This window comes from Manihot esculenta, chromosome 17 (genome assembly GCF_001659605.2).
Source record: "Manihot esculenta cultivar AM560-2 chromosome 17, M.esculenta_v8, whole genome shotgun sequence".
Classification (NCBI taxonomy): domain Eukaryota; kingdom Viridiplantae; phylum Streptophyta; class Magnoliopsida; order Malpighiales; family Euphorbiaceae; genus Manihot; species Manihot esculenta.
This window is the reverse complement of record NC_035177.2, coordinates 23,755,276-23,771,424: the sequence shown is the minus strand read 5'-3', so window position 1 is coordinate 23,771,424 and position 16,149 is coordinate 23,755,276. Positions and strand designations below refer to the sequence as shown.

The 16,149-nt window shown below is 34.8% G+C and overlaps 2 protein-coding genes and 1 non-coding gene across 4 annotated transcripts; all 3 read right to left on the bottom strand.

The window, feature by feature from the left end:
* Window positions 1-49: 49 nt before the first annotated feature.
* On the bottom strand, window positions 50-122 carry TRNAV-UAC. The gene has a single exon. It is a non-coding gene; the product is annotated as a tRNA-Val (tRNA).
* Window positions 123-569: 447 nt separating this feature from the next.
* Window positions 570-3,273, bottom strand: LOC110605395 (sphingolipid delta(4)-desaturase DES1-like). The gene is made up of 2 exons (XM_021743962.2): window positions 2,778-3,273; window positions 570-1,534 (listed from the first exon to the last, which is right to left on the bottom strand). Exons 1-2 carry the CDS (start codon window positions 2,958-2,960, stop codon window positions 704-706), a joined length of 1,014 nt encoding a protein of 337 aa, XP_021599654.1. The 5' UTR covers window positions 2,961-3,273; the 3' UTR covers window positions 570-703.
* Window positions 3,274-3,513: 240 nt separating this feature from the next.
* On the bottom strand, window positions 3,514-7,848 carry LOC110605396 (E3 ubiquitin-protein ligase AIRP2). Of its 2 annotated transcripts, none has more exons than XM_021743963.2 (5): window positions 7,600-7,845; window positions 6,180-6,330; window positions 6,006-6,072; window positions 5,676-5,910; window positions 3,514-4,041 (listed from the first exon to the last, which is right to left on the bottom strand). In XM_021743963.2, exons 1-5 carry the CDS (start codon window positions 7,677-7,679, stop codon window positions 3,834-3,836), a joined length of 741 nt encoding a protein of 246 aa, XP_021599655.1. In that variant the 5' UTR covers window positions 7,680-7,845; the 3' UTR covers window positions 3,514-3,833. The 2 variants fall into 2 exon arrangements, with proteins under 2 accessions (XP_021599655.1, XP_021599656.1); XM_021743964.2 differs by having other exon boundaries at window positions 3,930-4,061; window positions 7,600-7,848.
* Window positions 7,849-16,149: the final 8,301 nt, after the last annotated feature.

The following is a 16,149-nucleotide window of genomic DNA, read 5'->3' as shown; positions in this document are numbered from 1 at the left end:
ACTTTGGAACTCAACAAGTAAAAGAATTAAAAAATAAAATCTTATGAAGTGTTGCTGCCCAGGATCGAACTGGGGACCTTCAGTGTGTAAGACTGACGTGATAACCACTACACCACAGCAACTCAACATTAAGGTGTCAAAACTAATTCTTATATTATTTTAGAGAAAAACGACTTATAGTGATTATAAATATATTTAAATTTTTCGGATTTGGTCCATGTTATTATTAAATTAAATAATTTTATGTTTGTCATTTGTTAGTAACTCTGTACTTATGTTTTGAAGTAATATATTATCAAATTTTTGTTCTCTACAGCCCCAAACAACTTGAAAAAGGAGCCATGTCCACTCTCCAATAATTAGAATACAAGCATGCTCTTATATTTACCAAAACCAATAACTAAATAAGAGAAACTAAAATATACTATTACATGCATTCTGTGTTTTTTTTTTATATATTTTAATTGAAATTCAAACTCAAAATTTCACATTAAACTAAAATTCATTGGTAACATTTTGTTTTCTTTTTATATTTTGGGAGCATAACATAAATTGTAAGTGAGGAATAATAACAACTCAAATGTTAAAAACTATAATTAAAAAAATTCAAAATTTTTACAGACTGTAGATTGTTTTTAGTATCCCATTGACAACAAGAGGATGAGGGAAAAAACTAAAACTAAAAGACAAAGATGGGAAGCAACTATTCAGATTTCTTAGTGGCAGTTGACACCTTTCTCTTCATTCGGCTGTAGGGCCCAACTGTTCTGTCCATAATATACATATATATGACTTGGCTCCATGATTTGTAGCAGTCTAAGCCTTCATAATATTCTGGTGCAATTTCCTTCACCTTGTATAGCTTGCTACCAGGGATCCTTGGGAAATCATGGTGCTCATTGTGGTACCCCACATGCCAAGTCAGAAAATTCAACGGCCCATAATAGGAATAAGTTTCTTGCTCTGGCTTGAAGACATAATGTTCTGAGATGAAATGGCCAGCCATGGGGTGCATCCCACCTCCAACAAATGTGGAAAGGATCAAATAAGCAAAAGATCTCCAGCCCCAAAGATAAACCATGGCCGCATCCAGAGCTATCTGAACAAAAACGTTGATGAATTCCCAATAGCCAGGGGGCTTAGGTTTGAGAAACAGAGGCCTCAGTGCATAGAAGAAGAGTTGGAAGATGACCCATATAGATTTTGCAACAACATTCGTCACGAGATGGCCTTCAACATTGCTTGGTATGTCCATATCAATCCCATCTACTCCTTGGAAGCGATGGTGTTCAAGATGATACTTTTGGAAGGTTACGGACATGGGTACACCGATGGGTAGGTTAGCAAAAATCCCAAGCCACCGGTTGCATACAGGCCTTGAGAAAGCAAGATTGTGACTTAGTTCATGGATGGCTAAGAAAAGATTGTGGTTGAGAAAAGAGCCAAAGCAATAGGCTATGGCCAATATCTTAAGCCAGCCAGCATCATGAAGTAATGTGGCTGTCCAAAGCTGAAGCAAAACCACCACTGTAACCTGAAACACCAAAAAGTTTGAGACCATGAACCATACAATGAAAAGAAAATGCACAATTTCAATAACACAAGAAGTCAAATACAACAGATTGCCCTAGATTATGATTTCTGCATTAATAGTCAAAATAGTGGTCATCATTAATTATGATTTCTCATTTATTTTGAAGATCTTTTTGCACAACATGAAACTGAAAATCAATAATAGCAATATTTATTAATGTACTTGGTACAATTTGAGCGTAGAACCTGTTAAACCAATCTACACAAGGAAATGAGTAGAACTGTAGAAGGCATTGTAAGGTATAGAACCAGAAATATTTTCTTGTTCTCATAAGGAAAAAGGAGGAAATAAATGCGTGAATGCATTCATTTTTGATATCTCATAAACATAAGGAATGTGCATACATGTGAAGAAAAGATTTAAGCTTGAATTTCCTGTCAAACTGAAGTTAATAGGATGCAGTTCAATTCAATGTAAAAAACAAACTCCAGTCCAATCAGAAAAAAATCTAGGCCTTCTGCACATTATTGCCCACTTCTCAGTTACGGGAACTAGATTAATCTTTCATGCAGAACAAGTAATTCAAGTAAGGGGAAAAAAGTCTTAGTTCTCTTGCTCCTAACTGTAGTAGAGAACAAGTCAAATTAATATGTTTTTCAATTAAGAAATCCATTGCAATGGATCTATTCTTCATCAAGATCAAGAGACTGATAAATATTTCAATTGACCATTTACAAGATGGGAAAAGAAGAGAGAGAGAGAGAGACTACAGAGTGAACTACTGCAGAGTCTATAAATCCGAAAAAATGAAGTTGGTTAATGCTAGCTTGTAGACATTGACAAAAATGTAATGCTTGATTCTGAAGTTACGAGACATCATCAGGACATATTGGAAAATGAATAAAAATGAACTGAAGCACAACACAAGCATTAGTGAACAATTTAACTTTAAACAAATCTATACTAAACAACAAACGCCACTATCCAATCAGCAAATGGCAGAATCTCCATAAAAAGCTATGGAGAAAGAAAAGGATCACAACAAATTGGAGTATATAATCAAATGACATAACAGATAAGAAAATTTTCTGCTTCGCAGAAATGGGAAAATCACATCAACCATCCAAATCAAGCCAATAAAACTCACCCACATTATCTCAGATCTAAACCAAATAATAATTAAAAAAAAAAAAAAAAAACAGAAAATGGAGAAAGGGAGAGAGAGAGAGAGAAAAAAAAAAACCTTGAGGAAAGCCAAGGGGTCAGGGCCAAAGAGTTCCTTGATTTGAGGGTATTGAGAGAGGATCTGTTTTCTCCTGGAAGCATGAGGCTCATCTGTATACGACCAGAAGAAGTCTGTAGCCATTACTCCCTCCTCCTCCTGATGCTCATGCTTGTTCTCTCTCATCTCTCCTCCTTTGCCCATTTTCCCAATGTCTTCCTCTTCTTCTTCTTCTTCTTCCTTCTCTCTCTTGTTTTTCTGTTTATCTTCTGTTTTGTACTGTGAGAGAAAGATTTCTTTCCCTATGAGTGTGGCTTAAAACTGGGAGGAAGGAGGGAGGCACCAGCCATGAAAGCCAAATTGTTCAAAAAATGACAATAATTCAGTGTCCCAACGCGCACGTGATCATCTGTATTTTAATCGCTTTATCACCGTCCATGTGGTTCTGGAGTGGTAGCCATTTCTACAAACACGACGTCGCACAGTTCACTCCCTATTGAAACGAAAATCTATTGATTATAATGGTTTTGGTTCGTACATGAAATGATAGACTAATTTAGAAACTCAAATTTGAAGTGTTATAAAATTTAAAAGTTTAATTTGGATTTTTTTTTATAAAAAAAAAAATTAAATGATTTTTTTCAATTATAAAATAATAAAAGATACCTTAAAGTAAGAATTAATTAATTGTTAAAAGTCATTCGATTAAATTCGAAATTAAACTCGTTCCCTCTACCAGCTAAAGTTGCACTTTGACTTTGAAAGAGAGGAGAAAATAAAAGCCTTTCTATACAAGAATGTACAGTAGTGCTATAGATACAATTTATGAATCCCATCTCCATATCTATAATCTAAACCTCCCCTTGCCAACTCACTAAATAACTCGGTCAGATTCTTCTGACCGGAGGTGGGAAGAAAACACTGAAATTGCAATTTGCAAATCATGTTCAGTGGAAATTATGTAATGGAAACAAAAGAGAAGAAAATTACTCCTCCACTCCAGAGCACTTCCTTTTGCATTTGTTCTTTTGGGATTATCTTCAAAACTATTGATTTAAACACCATGGAAGATGACGGCTATCGAAGGTGAGAATCGTAATTGTATAGGGAATCTGGAACAATCAGCGGCAACTTATCTATGTACATAAAAAGCCTTCTGTGATTCTCCCTCATTACTGTCGCCATGTCTACGATATCCCTTCTGTCGGTCAACACCCAGAGATCACCAGAATTCACTCTCTTCAGACTATCTCGGCAGAAGGGGCACGACTGTGACCTTGTCCGCCTGCAACCATAGCAACATATCTTTACCATCATCAGTAACAAAGAAAATATCTAGAAAACCTACCAGAAATCAGCAAAGGAAATGTTTCATATGACACTCATGGACTGATAATGTTTCATAAAACAAAACATTCTGCCTCATCAGGCATTTTACTGCCAAGGGCCAAATATGACCAATCCAAAGTCATTACTCAAAAAGAAAAGTTGCAGAGATGGATGCAGAAGACAAGCAGCCAAAGACTCAATTGTTTATGTTCCTCAAATACCAAACTGAATCCATCTTCAATGAAATCTAGGATTTCCAATGCTATACTTGATTAAATCTTAAATTACACACGTACAACCAAAAATCTAGATTAACATAAACTCTCTCTTCAAGGATTCTGCTTAAAGAGTTAATTATTCCACTTGCGTCCACCAAATAACCTGCCCAACAGCAAGACTTGCAAGAATCATCCACTGATCATGACCCCAACTCCTATGACAGGTCCATGATGATCATCAGAATGGGATTAAATCCAGGTGTCCCCCAACAACAATGAGATAAAGAAATTTTTAAAGAAAAAAAAGAACTCCCTTTTCCCCAACCTCCCCAACATAATATGTATGCACACGTACAAGCAAGCAGGAAGGAGGCAGTAAAAATACCACTCCTCTACCCCGCTTCTTCCCTTTCTCTTGCTTTTTTCCCCAGAGCTAATGGCTCACTTCACTCTCTTTAAAGAAGACAGGGAGTCACACCACCCCCCCCCCCCCTCCCCAAAAAAAAAGAAAAAAAAAAAAAAACAAGCAAGGCTTAACTACATGCAGCCATGTATAGGGCAAGATAAAAAAGCAAATCTCTGAAAAAAACTCTCCTAAATAAGTTAAATTTCCCAAAATATGGGACCACAGCAGACAGACAAATCTATTCCATACTTCAAATGGAGAAACTACAGTAAAAAAATGATCACACATCATGAATGTAGTGGCAACGAAAAATTTTAGAATGGGTTCCAAAAGATTGCCCAAAGAGCACACAAATAACGAAAGCTACAGAAGCAATATACCACATTTGAAATTATGCAAAAGCAGCCAAACTCATTTAACTAGTGTCAAGTTCGATAACGAAAATGTCTAAACACAGCCAAAACTAGCCATGATACCACTTGTTTCTTCTTATTGACTAGTGCCATCACTCTCAAGCATCAGAAGAATACATTCATCATACATGTCAAAATTAATAAGATAAACACTAGTACAAAATAAACAAGTTCAAATAAAAGTATATACATCACACTACATTCATACATGGTTCTACAGGTTAATAATAATTAGATTCCTGATAGGGCCCAAGTGAAATAATCCTTATGGTGTGTTTGGGTGATCAATAGCAACTCAATGATTTTAGCTGAAGATGTGAATTTGGGCCATCAATATAATGATCAAGGAGCAGTAGCTCAACAAAGAAATTCACCGTCATTTAATTTCCATTCTATCATTAGGAAAGACACCTTTTTTCTATTGGAAATGGATTTATTATGACAGAGTTTACATTGAAAAATATATGCAACCCACAATAAAAAGAAGCAGAGTGTCATCAGCATTCCAAAGACAAAAAGAAGATTGTCATATAGAGAGAGAAAGAGAATGTACCATTCCCGGTAACATTTCAAGCACATGGCATGGTTGCAGTTAGGCAGTACAATCTTACTATTCATCTCCAAGCATATTCCACACTCCTCTTCCCTTTCAATGTCAGCATCTGTATGTTGCCTACATTCTTCATCATCTCTTCTTCGGAACCTTTCCATGCATGCTGCCTTCTGTTGCTTATCCTCTGTATCAGTGACGCCTCTCTGAAGTTGCAACAAAGAGGGATAAATAACCGCTGGCCACAAAAAGAATATAGGATATTTAGATAAAAGACTAAGAAGAGGAAATGGGTAAACAAATAATAAACTTATTCAGAAGGCAGCTATTTACCATAGAACTCCCTAATGCTCGCTTTTCTTTCATGAGTAGACATTGTGGTCGTGCCATCCACATAAACCTAAGGCATCATAAAAATCACTAAGCCTTATCCATCATTTGTTCAGTGACATCATAAAAGGATTAAGTGCACATGTTTATGTGCTCTATATACAAAGAGATATAAACCTTATAAATTAGTATTCTTAGCAATCCAAGAGCGCCTGCAAGGTGGCAGTCTGTCCACTGAACTAGAAAAAGAAACAGATGGGCAGCTGGGCTATATGACATTCTCATCTGAACGCAGGCACCATCATAGTCCCTTGGAAAATCTGACGCCCTGAACATGACATTGCATGATAAGTATCATGAACTAAATTTGGACTGTAATCGACACTAAAGCTTATGCAAGTTTAAGCCAGCCTAAACACTTGAATATCAATTCCGCAATTTTTCCAAAGAACATACTTTTATCCTGTAATACTTAAAAATAACAAATAATCATGACTAAACTACAGCATAAGCTGCAGATAGCACTACGGAGACTAAAAGAAGAAAAGAATAAAGTTTTACATTACATCCCATCCTATCAGCCCCACAGCCCCTAGTCGGCATTTATCGAGAAATTTAAAGGAAACCTCTTACCACAGAAGTATTCCAAGAAAAAAAAAAAAAAAAAAAAATATATATATATATATATATATATATATATATATATAATAGTAATAACAGTTCTATACTAATATAGCCTCTTCTTCTTTTCCTTCTCTCTTTCATTAAGCAAATATCGGTTAATCATTCAAGCAAATTCATAAAAGCACATCCAAGTGGAATTCATAATTCAGATAAGTCAAGTGGAAAACGTATCAAGAAATAGACACTAGCAATGCCCCACTCTCCAACCCCTCCCCCCCCTCCCCTTCCTTATCTCTCCAACCAAAAAAGAGAGAGAAAGAGGAAGGGACATACAAGAGCAAATGCTGCTAATTGCTCAAGCAAACGCAAGCCACCAAAGGCAAACCAATCAGAAGATATTTGAATGCAATTTCAAGTAAGGGAAGATACAGCAGTATGAAATAAAGCTTAAAAATTTATAAAGTAGCACGAACTAGTCCATGACGATTTACGAAATGTACAAATGATGAACTTTTCATCTTAAAATTTTGAACAGAACACCATCCCTTTTAGAAGCATGTGTGCGTGTGTGTCTGTGTCTGAGTGTGTGTGCGCGTGAGAAAGAGAGAGAGAGAGAGAGAGAGAGAGAGAGAGAGAGAGAGAGAGAGAGAGAGGAGAAAATAAAAGTTCGTTTGGGAAATTTAGTGACGACCTGAAGGGGCTCCTTCATATGATGCTGAGCATAAAACGTAATCTAACACCAGAAATAAGGAAGAAAAAGGAAATGGAACAATCAAACAATCCAAAACAGCAACAAAAAGAAAATTTAAAAAAAAAAAAAAAATACTTTAGCATTCACGTTCAAGAGCCTAATAATAATTGCGATAACAAAACCTCAAAAAGTATTTTTTTTTTCAATCCCATAACAAATATGAAACGCATGATGACAACAAAGCTTCAAAAACCCAAAATTCCCAAATAGATTGACACTTACAGTGTATTAGCATGTTGGATATCAGCTTCGAGCAGTTTGAGAGAGTCTTTGAAGGACTTTCTCATAGAAGCTATGTACATCTCCTACAGCACTCAAACCAAAACGATCAAATTGCTCTCTCTCTCTCTCTCTCTCTCTCTCTCTCTATCTGAAGAATGGATACTTTTCTCTCTTCTCGGGTGGGTTTCTTCTAGAAGGCGCTTCTTCCATTCTGTTCTTGAAAGCGAACCTCATAGATAAGAGAAGGGGACACTCGGATAAGGTAATGGATGTCGTGGAGCGTTGAAAATAAATAATGATTATTTAATTAATAATTAAATCTGCTTGTTATTATTAATTAGGAGTTTTTTATCAGAAGGTCTAGATTTTTTTTTTTTCCAAACTGGAAAGGCTGTATCGAGAAGTCCAACGGTTAACAGTGCAGAATCTAAGAAATAGTCAAAATAACAAATGGCCCAAAACACACAACTCTTAAAAGAGAGAAGTATACAAGCAAGAAGCCCAACAAACCGATAGCCGAAAACCACGAAGGCCTATTCTTAAAAAAGTCATTGCAATCCTACCGAGAACACCAGAAAATTAGTGTCACCATGCAAGAAATGGAGCTCTGAAAACAGTAAAAGCAGCCACATTTATCATGCATGAAAGAAGAAAATCAATCAAAATATCAACACACAAAGATGAATAGTGGTACCATCAAAACACAAGCCCAGAACCATACAAGGGCAAATGTCAAAGTCCCACCACAGTTGCTATGAGTCATCACTAAACAGTCATTAGACAAACAAACCAACCCATGACCTTTTTACTCTAGGATAGTCATATGGACAGTTAAATAGAGCCAACAAACTCCAATACCGAATGAATTATCGATTGACATCCTCTCCAATAATAAAATAACAATCTCCATTTAAAACTCTAAAAAAACAATATATAAAAAAGAAAACACACAAAGACTCATCGAAAAATCAAAATCAAACTACACAAGCCAAGGAGAGTAGACTCCACTATCCAAAGGCAAAGGAACTCGACCGCATGAAGCATTATTCCAAACAATAACTCTTGCTTTCCCTCTCCTTTCCCTCTTGGCTTTCTCTCCAACCCTCGCACCTTGCTTGTTCTCTATATTTTATATTATACTATAAAGTTTTAGTCTATCCCATTAACATTGTGTTTGGATAGGATGAGGAAAAATAAAGATATAAACTAATAAATGGGTAATGTTTTTTTTTTTTTTTTTGCTAAAGTTATAAGGGGATAGGATATTAGGGGAGTAGAACTTAAAACATCTCAAATATACTTTAATATATTAACCACCACACTAAGATTGCAAGCGAGTACGGATAATGATTATGTTCAGAGAGAAAAAGACTGAAAATACTTTTGATATATTGAGAATCAGTGATCTGTATATAAAGCTAACTTGGTATTTATACAAAATAAGTTCACGTGCAAAGCATGAGCTAAAAAATATAATTACAAGATGATCCTTATAAAATACAAAGTAATCTTATCAGTCCAGAAACATAACTAAATAACATTAATTAACAAAAAATTATAATATATTTCTATGTTTTCTATACTCCTCCCCCTTCAAGTTGGAGCTGCAGGAGATACTAAAGACAACTTGGAGCAAAAATGCTGGTGTAAGGCACTAAACAAATGTTTAGTAAACAGGTCTACTATCTGGTCTTGACTTGATACATGAGGAGTAGATAAAAACTCTTTCTAAAGTTGTTCTCGCATAATACGACAGTCAATATCGATGTGTTTGGTCTTCTCATTGAAAATCAGATTAGCTGCAATTTGGAGAGTTGTCTTGTTAACACAATAGAGCTAAACTAGATAATTAACTGGAACCTATAAATATCATAAAATTGATGTAATCCAAAGTAATTCACAAATTTTTGCAGTCATGACTCTATACGCTGTCTCAGCAAAAGATTTAGAGACTATAAACTACTTTTTTATTTTCCAAGAAATCAAAAAGAACCCAAGAAAGATCCCAAACCCAGTTAGTGATTTTCTAGAAAAGCAACAGGATGCCCAATCTGAGTCACAATATGCAGTAATTTGAAAATCACAATTAACAGGAAAGTAAAGACCAGTGTTAATAGTATCCTTCGGATATCGTAAAATATACATGGTCGCCTCCTATTAAGGCCTTTTAGAGGCAACCATAAACTGACTGAGATGTTGTACAGTATAGCTAATATCTAGTGAGATTAATATACAAGAGTCTCCCAATAAACCTTCGATAACAATCTGGTTCAGTAAGAGGTTTGCCAATCCAATGATAAATGTAAACCTTTAGGTAGAGGAAACAAAGCAGGTTTACAGTGCAACATACCAAATCACTTAATAAATCAGTAATAAACTTTGCTTGACTAAGAATAGCGGCTTGATCAGACCGAGCTATTTCAAGTCCAATAAAATATTTAAGTTTCCCCAAATATTTAATACTGAATTTATCATGCAAAATAATTTTAACATTAGCAATATCATTAAGAGAAGTGTCTGTCCCAATGACATCATCAACATATATTAAGCCATAAAAGAGTGCCCATATTACTTAATAAACAGACAGTGATCATAAGAAGACTATTTGAATCCCAAAGACTTGAGAAAGCTAGTGAATTCAATATTTCACTGCCTAAAGGCTTATTTCAAACTATAAAGGGATTTTTTTAGTAGGCAAACCTAATCGAATAAGGCCTTATGATATCCTTGAGAAGGTAACATGTAAACCTCCTCATTCAAAGAACCATAGAGAAAAGCATCAATAATCTCAAGCTGAAAAACAGCCCATTGACTTGTAGTAGCTAAAGCAATCAAAATCCTAACAGTTGTAAGTTTTGCAACAGGAGAGAATCTGTCTTTAAAGTTTAAACCCTCAATTTGATTATAGCCCTTAGCTACTAAAAAAGCATTAAGTCTTTCTACATCACCAATAGGCTTATACTTCAGTTGATAAATTCATTTATTTCTAATGGCCTTCTTTTCCTTAGGTAAGTCAATAAAAATCCAAGTATGATTTTTTTTTCTAAAGCCAGTAATTTTTGCTACATAGCAGCAACCCACTGAGTATCAAGAGATGTCTGCGCATATGTAGTGGGCTCATTAACAGCAGCTATATTATGGATAAAAGATTGATGATGTGGTTTAAAGCACATTTCAAAAAAAAAAAAAGGCTGAGATGAGCCAAAAGCAAAACTAACAAAGTCTTGCAACCATGCATATTTGCGAATAGTTCTAGTTGACCTTATTGTAAGGAAGCCCAGAGATCACTACAACCCAAAATTACGCAGTGGAAAAAAATCTTTATTTTCCTTTCAAGATCCGAGTGCTTCATTTAATTCGAAATGAATGATAAAGAGACTAACCTTTTAGACTTGACAAAAGAAACTGTTCCGGACTAATAGTGTTATTTCCAAAACGAACACTCTCAATGGTATCCATACTAACGTTTCCGTCTGGAGTGCTAGCTCTCTCAATGGATGGATTAGCTATGTGCTCCAAATCTGTAACCCAGAAAAATAATTACAAAAAAACCTTCCTCACGCAATTCAAAAAATGTGTTTTATGTTCACTCGTTTTCTCTCAGTCTTTTTATTTTTTCACACTTCTTTTCATGAAAAAGTTATATTCATAACAACCGTCATAGTATCGCAGATACTAATATATCTATGCGATAAGCCCTTTTCAAAAGAAAACAAAATGATCTCTTATCTGTAATAGTTACAAATAGGCTGCAAATCTTTTAAATATTATTATCTTATAATAATAGCAAATAATTAATTTTAATAATCATATCTTTATTAATATTATTATTAATTACGCTAACGGGCTCTTAGCCCATTAATATGACATAACACATTAATGACCTTTTTTTGTGTGTGACCCAATAAACTCACATTAATTGGCAATAGGACCAGTCTAACAAGACCCATAAATCATAAACAACCTCTAGCAAAACGTTATGACTATCCAATTAATATGAGGATCGATAGTCCGATGAAACAGAACATGTATTAATCCCTTTCTCATACGATATCTAATTTGAACATAAGTCATAGTCAATGTCAAACTTATAATGTTCAAACTTATGATTTCTCGATCTCTAAGTAGATTAATAAAACCAAATGATATTGATCACATTATCAATTTATTTGAGCACGGTCATATATTTCTCAGTCCCACTTATTGATGGGTTCAGAAGATATCTCTCTCAAAAAGAGGGACAAATTCTATCTTGATTGTTTAATATCCTCTACATAATTTCTATTATGCTCGATTATAACCTTTATGAGTATCCGATTAAAGATAATATTTGGTTATGTCAAAATATAACAGTCCTTATGTTGGAAACTATGACAATCTCAAGTCAAATGATTAAAATATAACTATCTTGAGATTCACTTATGATAGTAACTCATGTAGTGATCTCAATGTGAGTCAATCCAATACTTTGTTCTTTAACAAGTATTTATGATTATTGATTTATATCAACATACACATAATCATTTCATGATTATCAATCAATAATCATACTAGTCATATTTTATTATTATCATCATAATAACAAATAACCGGAGATGTTAATCATTATCATGTAACATGCAAACAAATAATAATGATAATAAAATCTCTTTTATTAATAAACAAAATGGCATACAAAAATGTCCAAGATAATGGTCTAGGGCAAATACACTAACACTTCTTACTCCATAGGACAAACAGAAGGTACAATATGAGAAGGAGATGAATTTAAGTTGCTCTAGTTGTGTATTGTGACAAGAACTGAGGGTGTAATGACCTTATCTGTAACATCAGGCTCAGTAATGGAAATAGGAACCACAGAGGATGAGTTTAAATTTGTAGTATGAGCATAAGGAAAAATATTTTTACATAAAACTACATCCCTGCTAACCAAGATGTTATTTGTTTATAAATCATAAAGCTTGTAAGTCTTATGCGTCCCTACATATCCTATCATAATTGCTCTAATGGATCTTAGCTCAAACTTATTCTTATGGGGATTGATTTTAGTGGTAAAATATAAATAACTAAAATTTTTTAGGTGTGTGTAATTTGGAATCCTTTTGAATAATCTTTTATAAGGACTTTGTCAATTAAGACTTACAATAAACATTCTATTTATGAGATAGGTGGTTGTTAAGATACATTATGGCCAGAATTTCTTTGGCATGTTACCTTGAAGTCTTAAGGCCTAAAAGTATCTAGAAGATGTCTATGTTTCCTCTCTATCACTCCATTCTGTTGTGGAGTGTAAGGACAAGTCCTTTGGTAGATAATACTCTTACTCTCAAAAAGGTTTTGGCATTATTTGCTCAAGAATTCATATCAATTATCAATTCTTATAATTTTTGCTTTAGCAATGAACTAATTCTTAATTAGCTTAAAGAACTTGGACAGAAAATGTATACTTTGATCTTTGAATTGCATCATAAATGTCCAAGTAGCCCTAGTGTGATCATCAACAATAGTGAGAAAATATCTAGCTCCAATTAAGGATTTCTCTCTATAAGGCCCTCATATGTCCACATGCATGAGATCAAAAGATTTTAAATTCAAATTATAACTTATAGGAAAGGGAAGCCTAGGCTGTTTAGCTAAATGACAAATCTCACATTGTAAATTTCCATTCCCATCATGTCTAATTCCATCAATATGTTTTTAGTTTACCAATAGAAATATGTTCAAGTCTTTTATGAATATCCTGAATACTAAGCATGCAAGTAGATTCATATGACATATTGTCAAGACTTTCTTTATTGATATGACAAACAGAAAGCATAGTATTTACAAATGATTGAAAGAAAAGAATAACATGTAACATAGTAGACAAAGCATCATAAACCTGTATCAGAACTCTTTTGGTTTATTTTGTATAAACCCTCCCATCTTCCTTTCTTACAGCCACCACTCTTTCAATCAGAGGGTGATGTATAATGCAATGATGAGTATAAAAAAATAATAAGATCTTGCTATATTTTATCAATTTGCTAACAAACAACATATTATAATTAAAACTTGAAATGTATAGCACATCGCTTAAAGTAATATAATCAGATAAAGAAATTGAGGTAGCATGTATAACTCTAGTTATATTGCCATTAGGTAAGTAAACAGACACAAATTTTTGAAGCCTAGATAAACTACTAAACAAATGTTTATTTGGTGATATATGGTCAGTTGCACCAGTATCTAATATCCAAGTTATGCCAGTATGCATTCTATTATTCCAAGTATTAGCAAAATTGTAATTACCAGCAAAGGTATATGAATTACAATTCTGCAGTTTTTGAACTCATATCAATAGTTGTAGCTGTTAAAGCTGGTTTTCTCTTCACTAACCTTGAGAACTCCTATTGAAGAGTACTCAAAGTTACACCAATCTCATCAATTTTAGTACCACCGTGTGCTATATCAAGAGGATTATCCTCCTCATACTCAAGACCCTTAGTTATGGCCACAAGTTTTTTGTTAGTGTTTCTATCTCTATCCTGCCTTGCAGGTTGCCCTCCAATCTTGGTTTTATTCTTAAACGGATTTGGATATCCTATTAGTTTAAAACAGGTATCCCTAATATGACCATCCATGTTGCAATGACTACAATGCCCTTTCTTTGGATCATATTTCTTTTACCTTTCTGTAATTATTCTTGTGACAGATTAAACAGCACCAAAGTTTTAGTTGACTCAAGGTTTCTTTTACTCCGAATCTCCTTTTGATATTCATGCTTAAGGGCCATAGAGCATGCTTTCTTTATCAAAAGCAACCGATCCAGAACTAATACTTGATCTCTTATAGAATCAAAGTTTTTGTTTAAACCCATCAAGAATTGCATAAGTCAATTTCTATTGTTCATATCATCATTAATTTTGAATGCTCAGGCAGAACCTCTATTGACCCTAGCCCTAGACGTTTACCTGCTCTGATACCATGTTCAAAGAGAAATAGACTGAAAATACTTTTGATATATTGAGAATCAGTGATCTGTATACAAAGCCAACTTGGAATTTATACCAAGTAAGTTCACGTGCAAAGCATGAGTTAAAAAATTACAATTATAAGATAATCCTTATAAAATACAAACTAATCCTATCAGTCCAGAAATATAACTAAATAACATTAATCAACAAATAATTACAATATATTTCTATATTCTCTACAGATTATTATAGTTGTGATTGGATAAAAGAGAAAAAGTTTTGGAAGGAAAGTGTAATACCCGGCTAGACTCCGGTATCGGAATTCCTACCGTCCGGTGGAATCTCGGATGTCGGAAACCTCTAAAAGGGTAAAATCATATTTTTATGAAATGTTTTAATGTATTTTATGTTTTTAAGTAAAAAGGAAATTGAGTTTTTGTATGAAAAAGACCAAGGAGGCATTTCCAGGTTCGGCCGCCGAACCTCAGGTTCGGCCGCCGAACCTCAAGTTTGGCCGCCGAACGTGGGATGGTTTAGGAGGGCAAGTTAGGCTTCCGAAAATCTCAAAGGTTCGGCCGCCGAACCTCATGTTCGGCCGCCGAACTTGCATGAGATGTGGGGGCACGTTCAGCTGCCGAAAGGTAGTCTGCCAGCCCTATATAAGAGCTCCATGGCCGAAACGGGCGAGCTTTCTCTCCATTTTCGGCCACGGTGAGTTCATGCTCTCCTACAGTTCGTTTTTTATGTTTTTCCTTCGATCTTTCATGTTTTAACAAGATTTATGTTGATTTGAAGATATTTGAGCAAAAAGAGCAAGTTTGGAAGCTTGGAGACCAAAGAGTGGATTTCTCCCTACCTCCAAGCTAGGATCGTCTTTCCTCTCGATCTTCAAGAGGTAAGCTTAGATCCAACCTTTCTTGCATGTTTTAAACTAGTTTTATGAAGATCTATTGTAACGACCCGAAAATCGGACCGCTACCGGCGCTAGGACCCGGGTCGGCTTAAGGCCGCCAAGACCCGTAGCAAGCCTGACTTGCAACCTGAAAACCTGTTTAATCCCATACATGATCAACAACATACATAAAAATTTAAAACTTTACTTTCATACATCCAATTCAACCTGAACATGCACTGCACATAGCCATAATCATAATCATGATCCCTCTGTGGGATCTCATCAATGCCCCAATGGGCAATACATCATAAGATGAGTTGGCTTTCGTGAAGATAATAAAACATTTTTGATCATGTAATAAAAGGGATACCTCATACACAATGTCAAGCACAATATCTAATCCTCAATATCATCACATGACTGAAACTGTAACTTTACATAACATTAATACATTTATCATGTCCACCCTAACTATTACATACACGTGACTTCATTACTCTTGTAAACCTCCTGGTCTACCCTGTACCTGCAATCCTGGGGAAATTGGGAGAGGGGTGAGCTACTAGAGCCCAATGAGCAGAATAATAAAACATTTAAAAACATATGATAACATGGAATGCATCACATCACAGCTAATCACATCAAGGATGAACCTGTCACCAATATCCCTCTACATGGTCCAACTGTGCCAGAACGTAG

What these genes read in the sequence shown, in the direction of transcription:
- LOC110605395 (XM_021743962.2), bottom strand. Translation starts at nt 2,960, where the DNA reads ATGGGCAAAGGAGGAGAGATGAGAGAGAACAAGCATGAGCATCAGGAG. An exon ending in ACCCCTTGGCTTTCCTCAAG is followed by an intron (nt 1,535 to 2,777) that starts GTTTTTTTTTTT and finishes TTGGTGTTTCAG; the next exon opens with GTTACAGTGGTGGTTTTGCT.
- LOC110605396 (XM_021743963.2), bottom strand. Translation starts at nt 7,679, where the DNA reads ATGTACATAGCTTCTATGAGAAAGTCCTTCAAAGACTCTCTCAAACTG. An exon ending in ATCCAACATGCTAATACACT is followed by an intron (nt 6,331 to 7,599) that starts GTAAGTGTCAAT and finishes TGTCATGTTCAG; the next exon opens with GGCGTCAGATTTTCCAAGGG. An exon ending in GAGCATTAGGGAGTTCTATG is followed by an intron (nt 5,911 to 6,005) that starts GTAAATAGCTGC and finishes TTTTGTGGCCAG; the next exon opens with CGGTTATTTATCCCTCTTTG.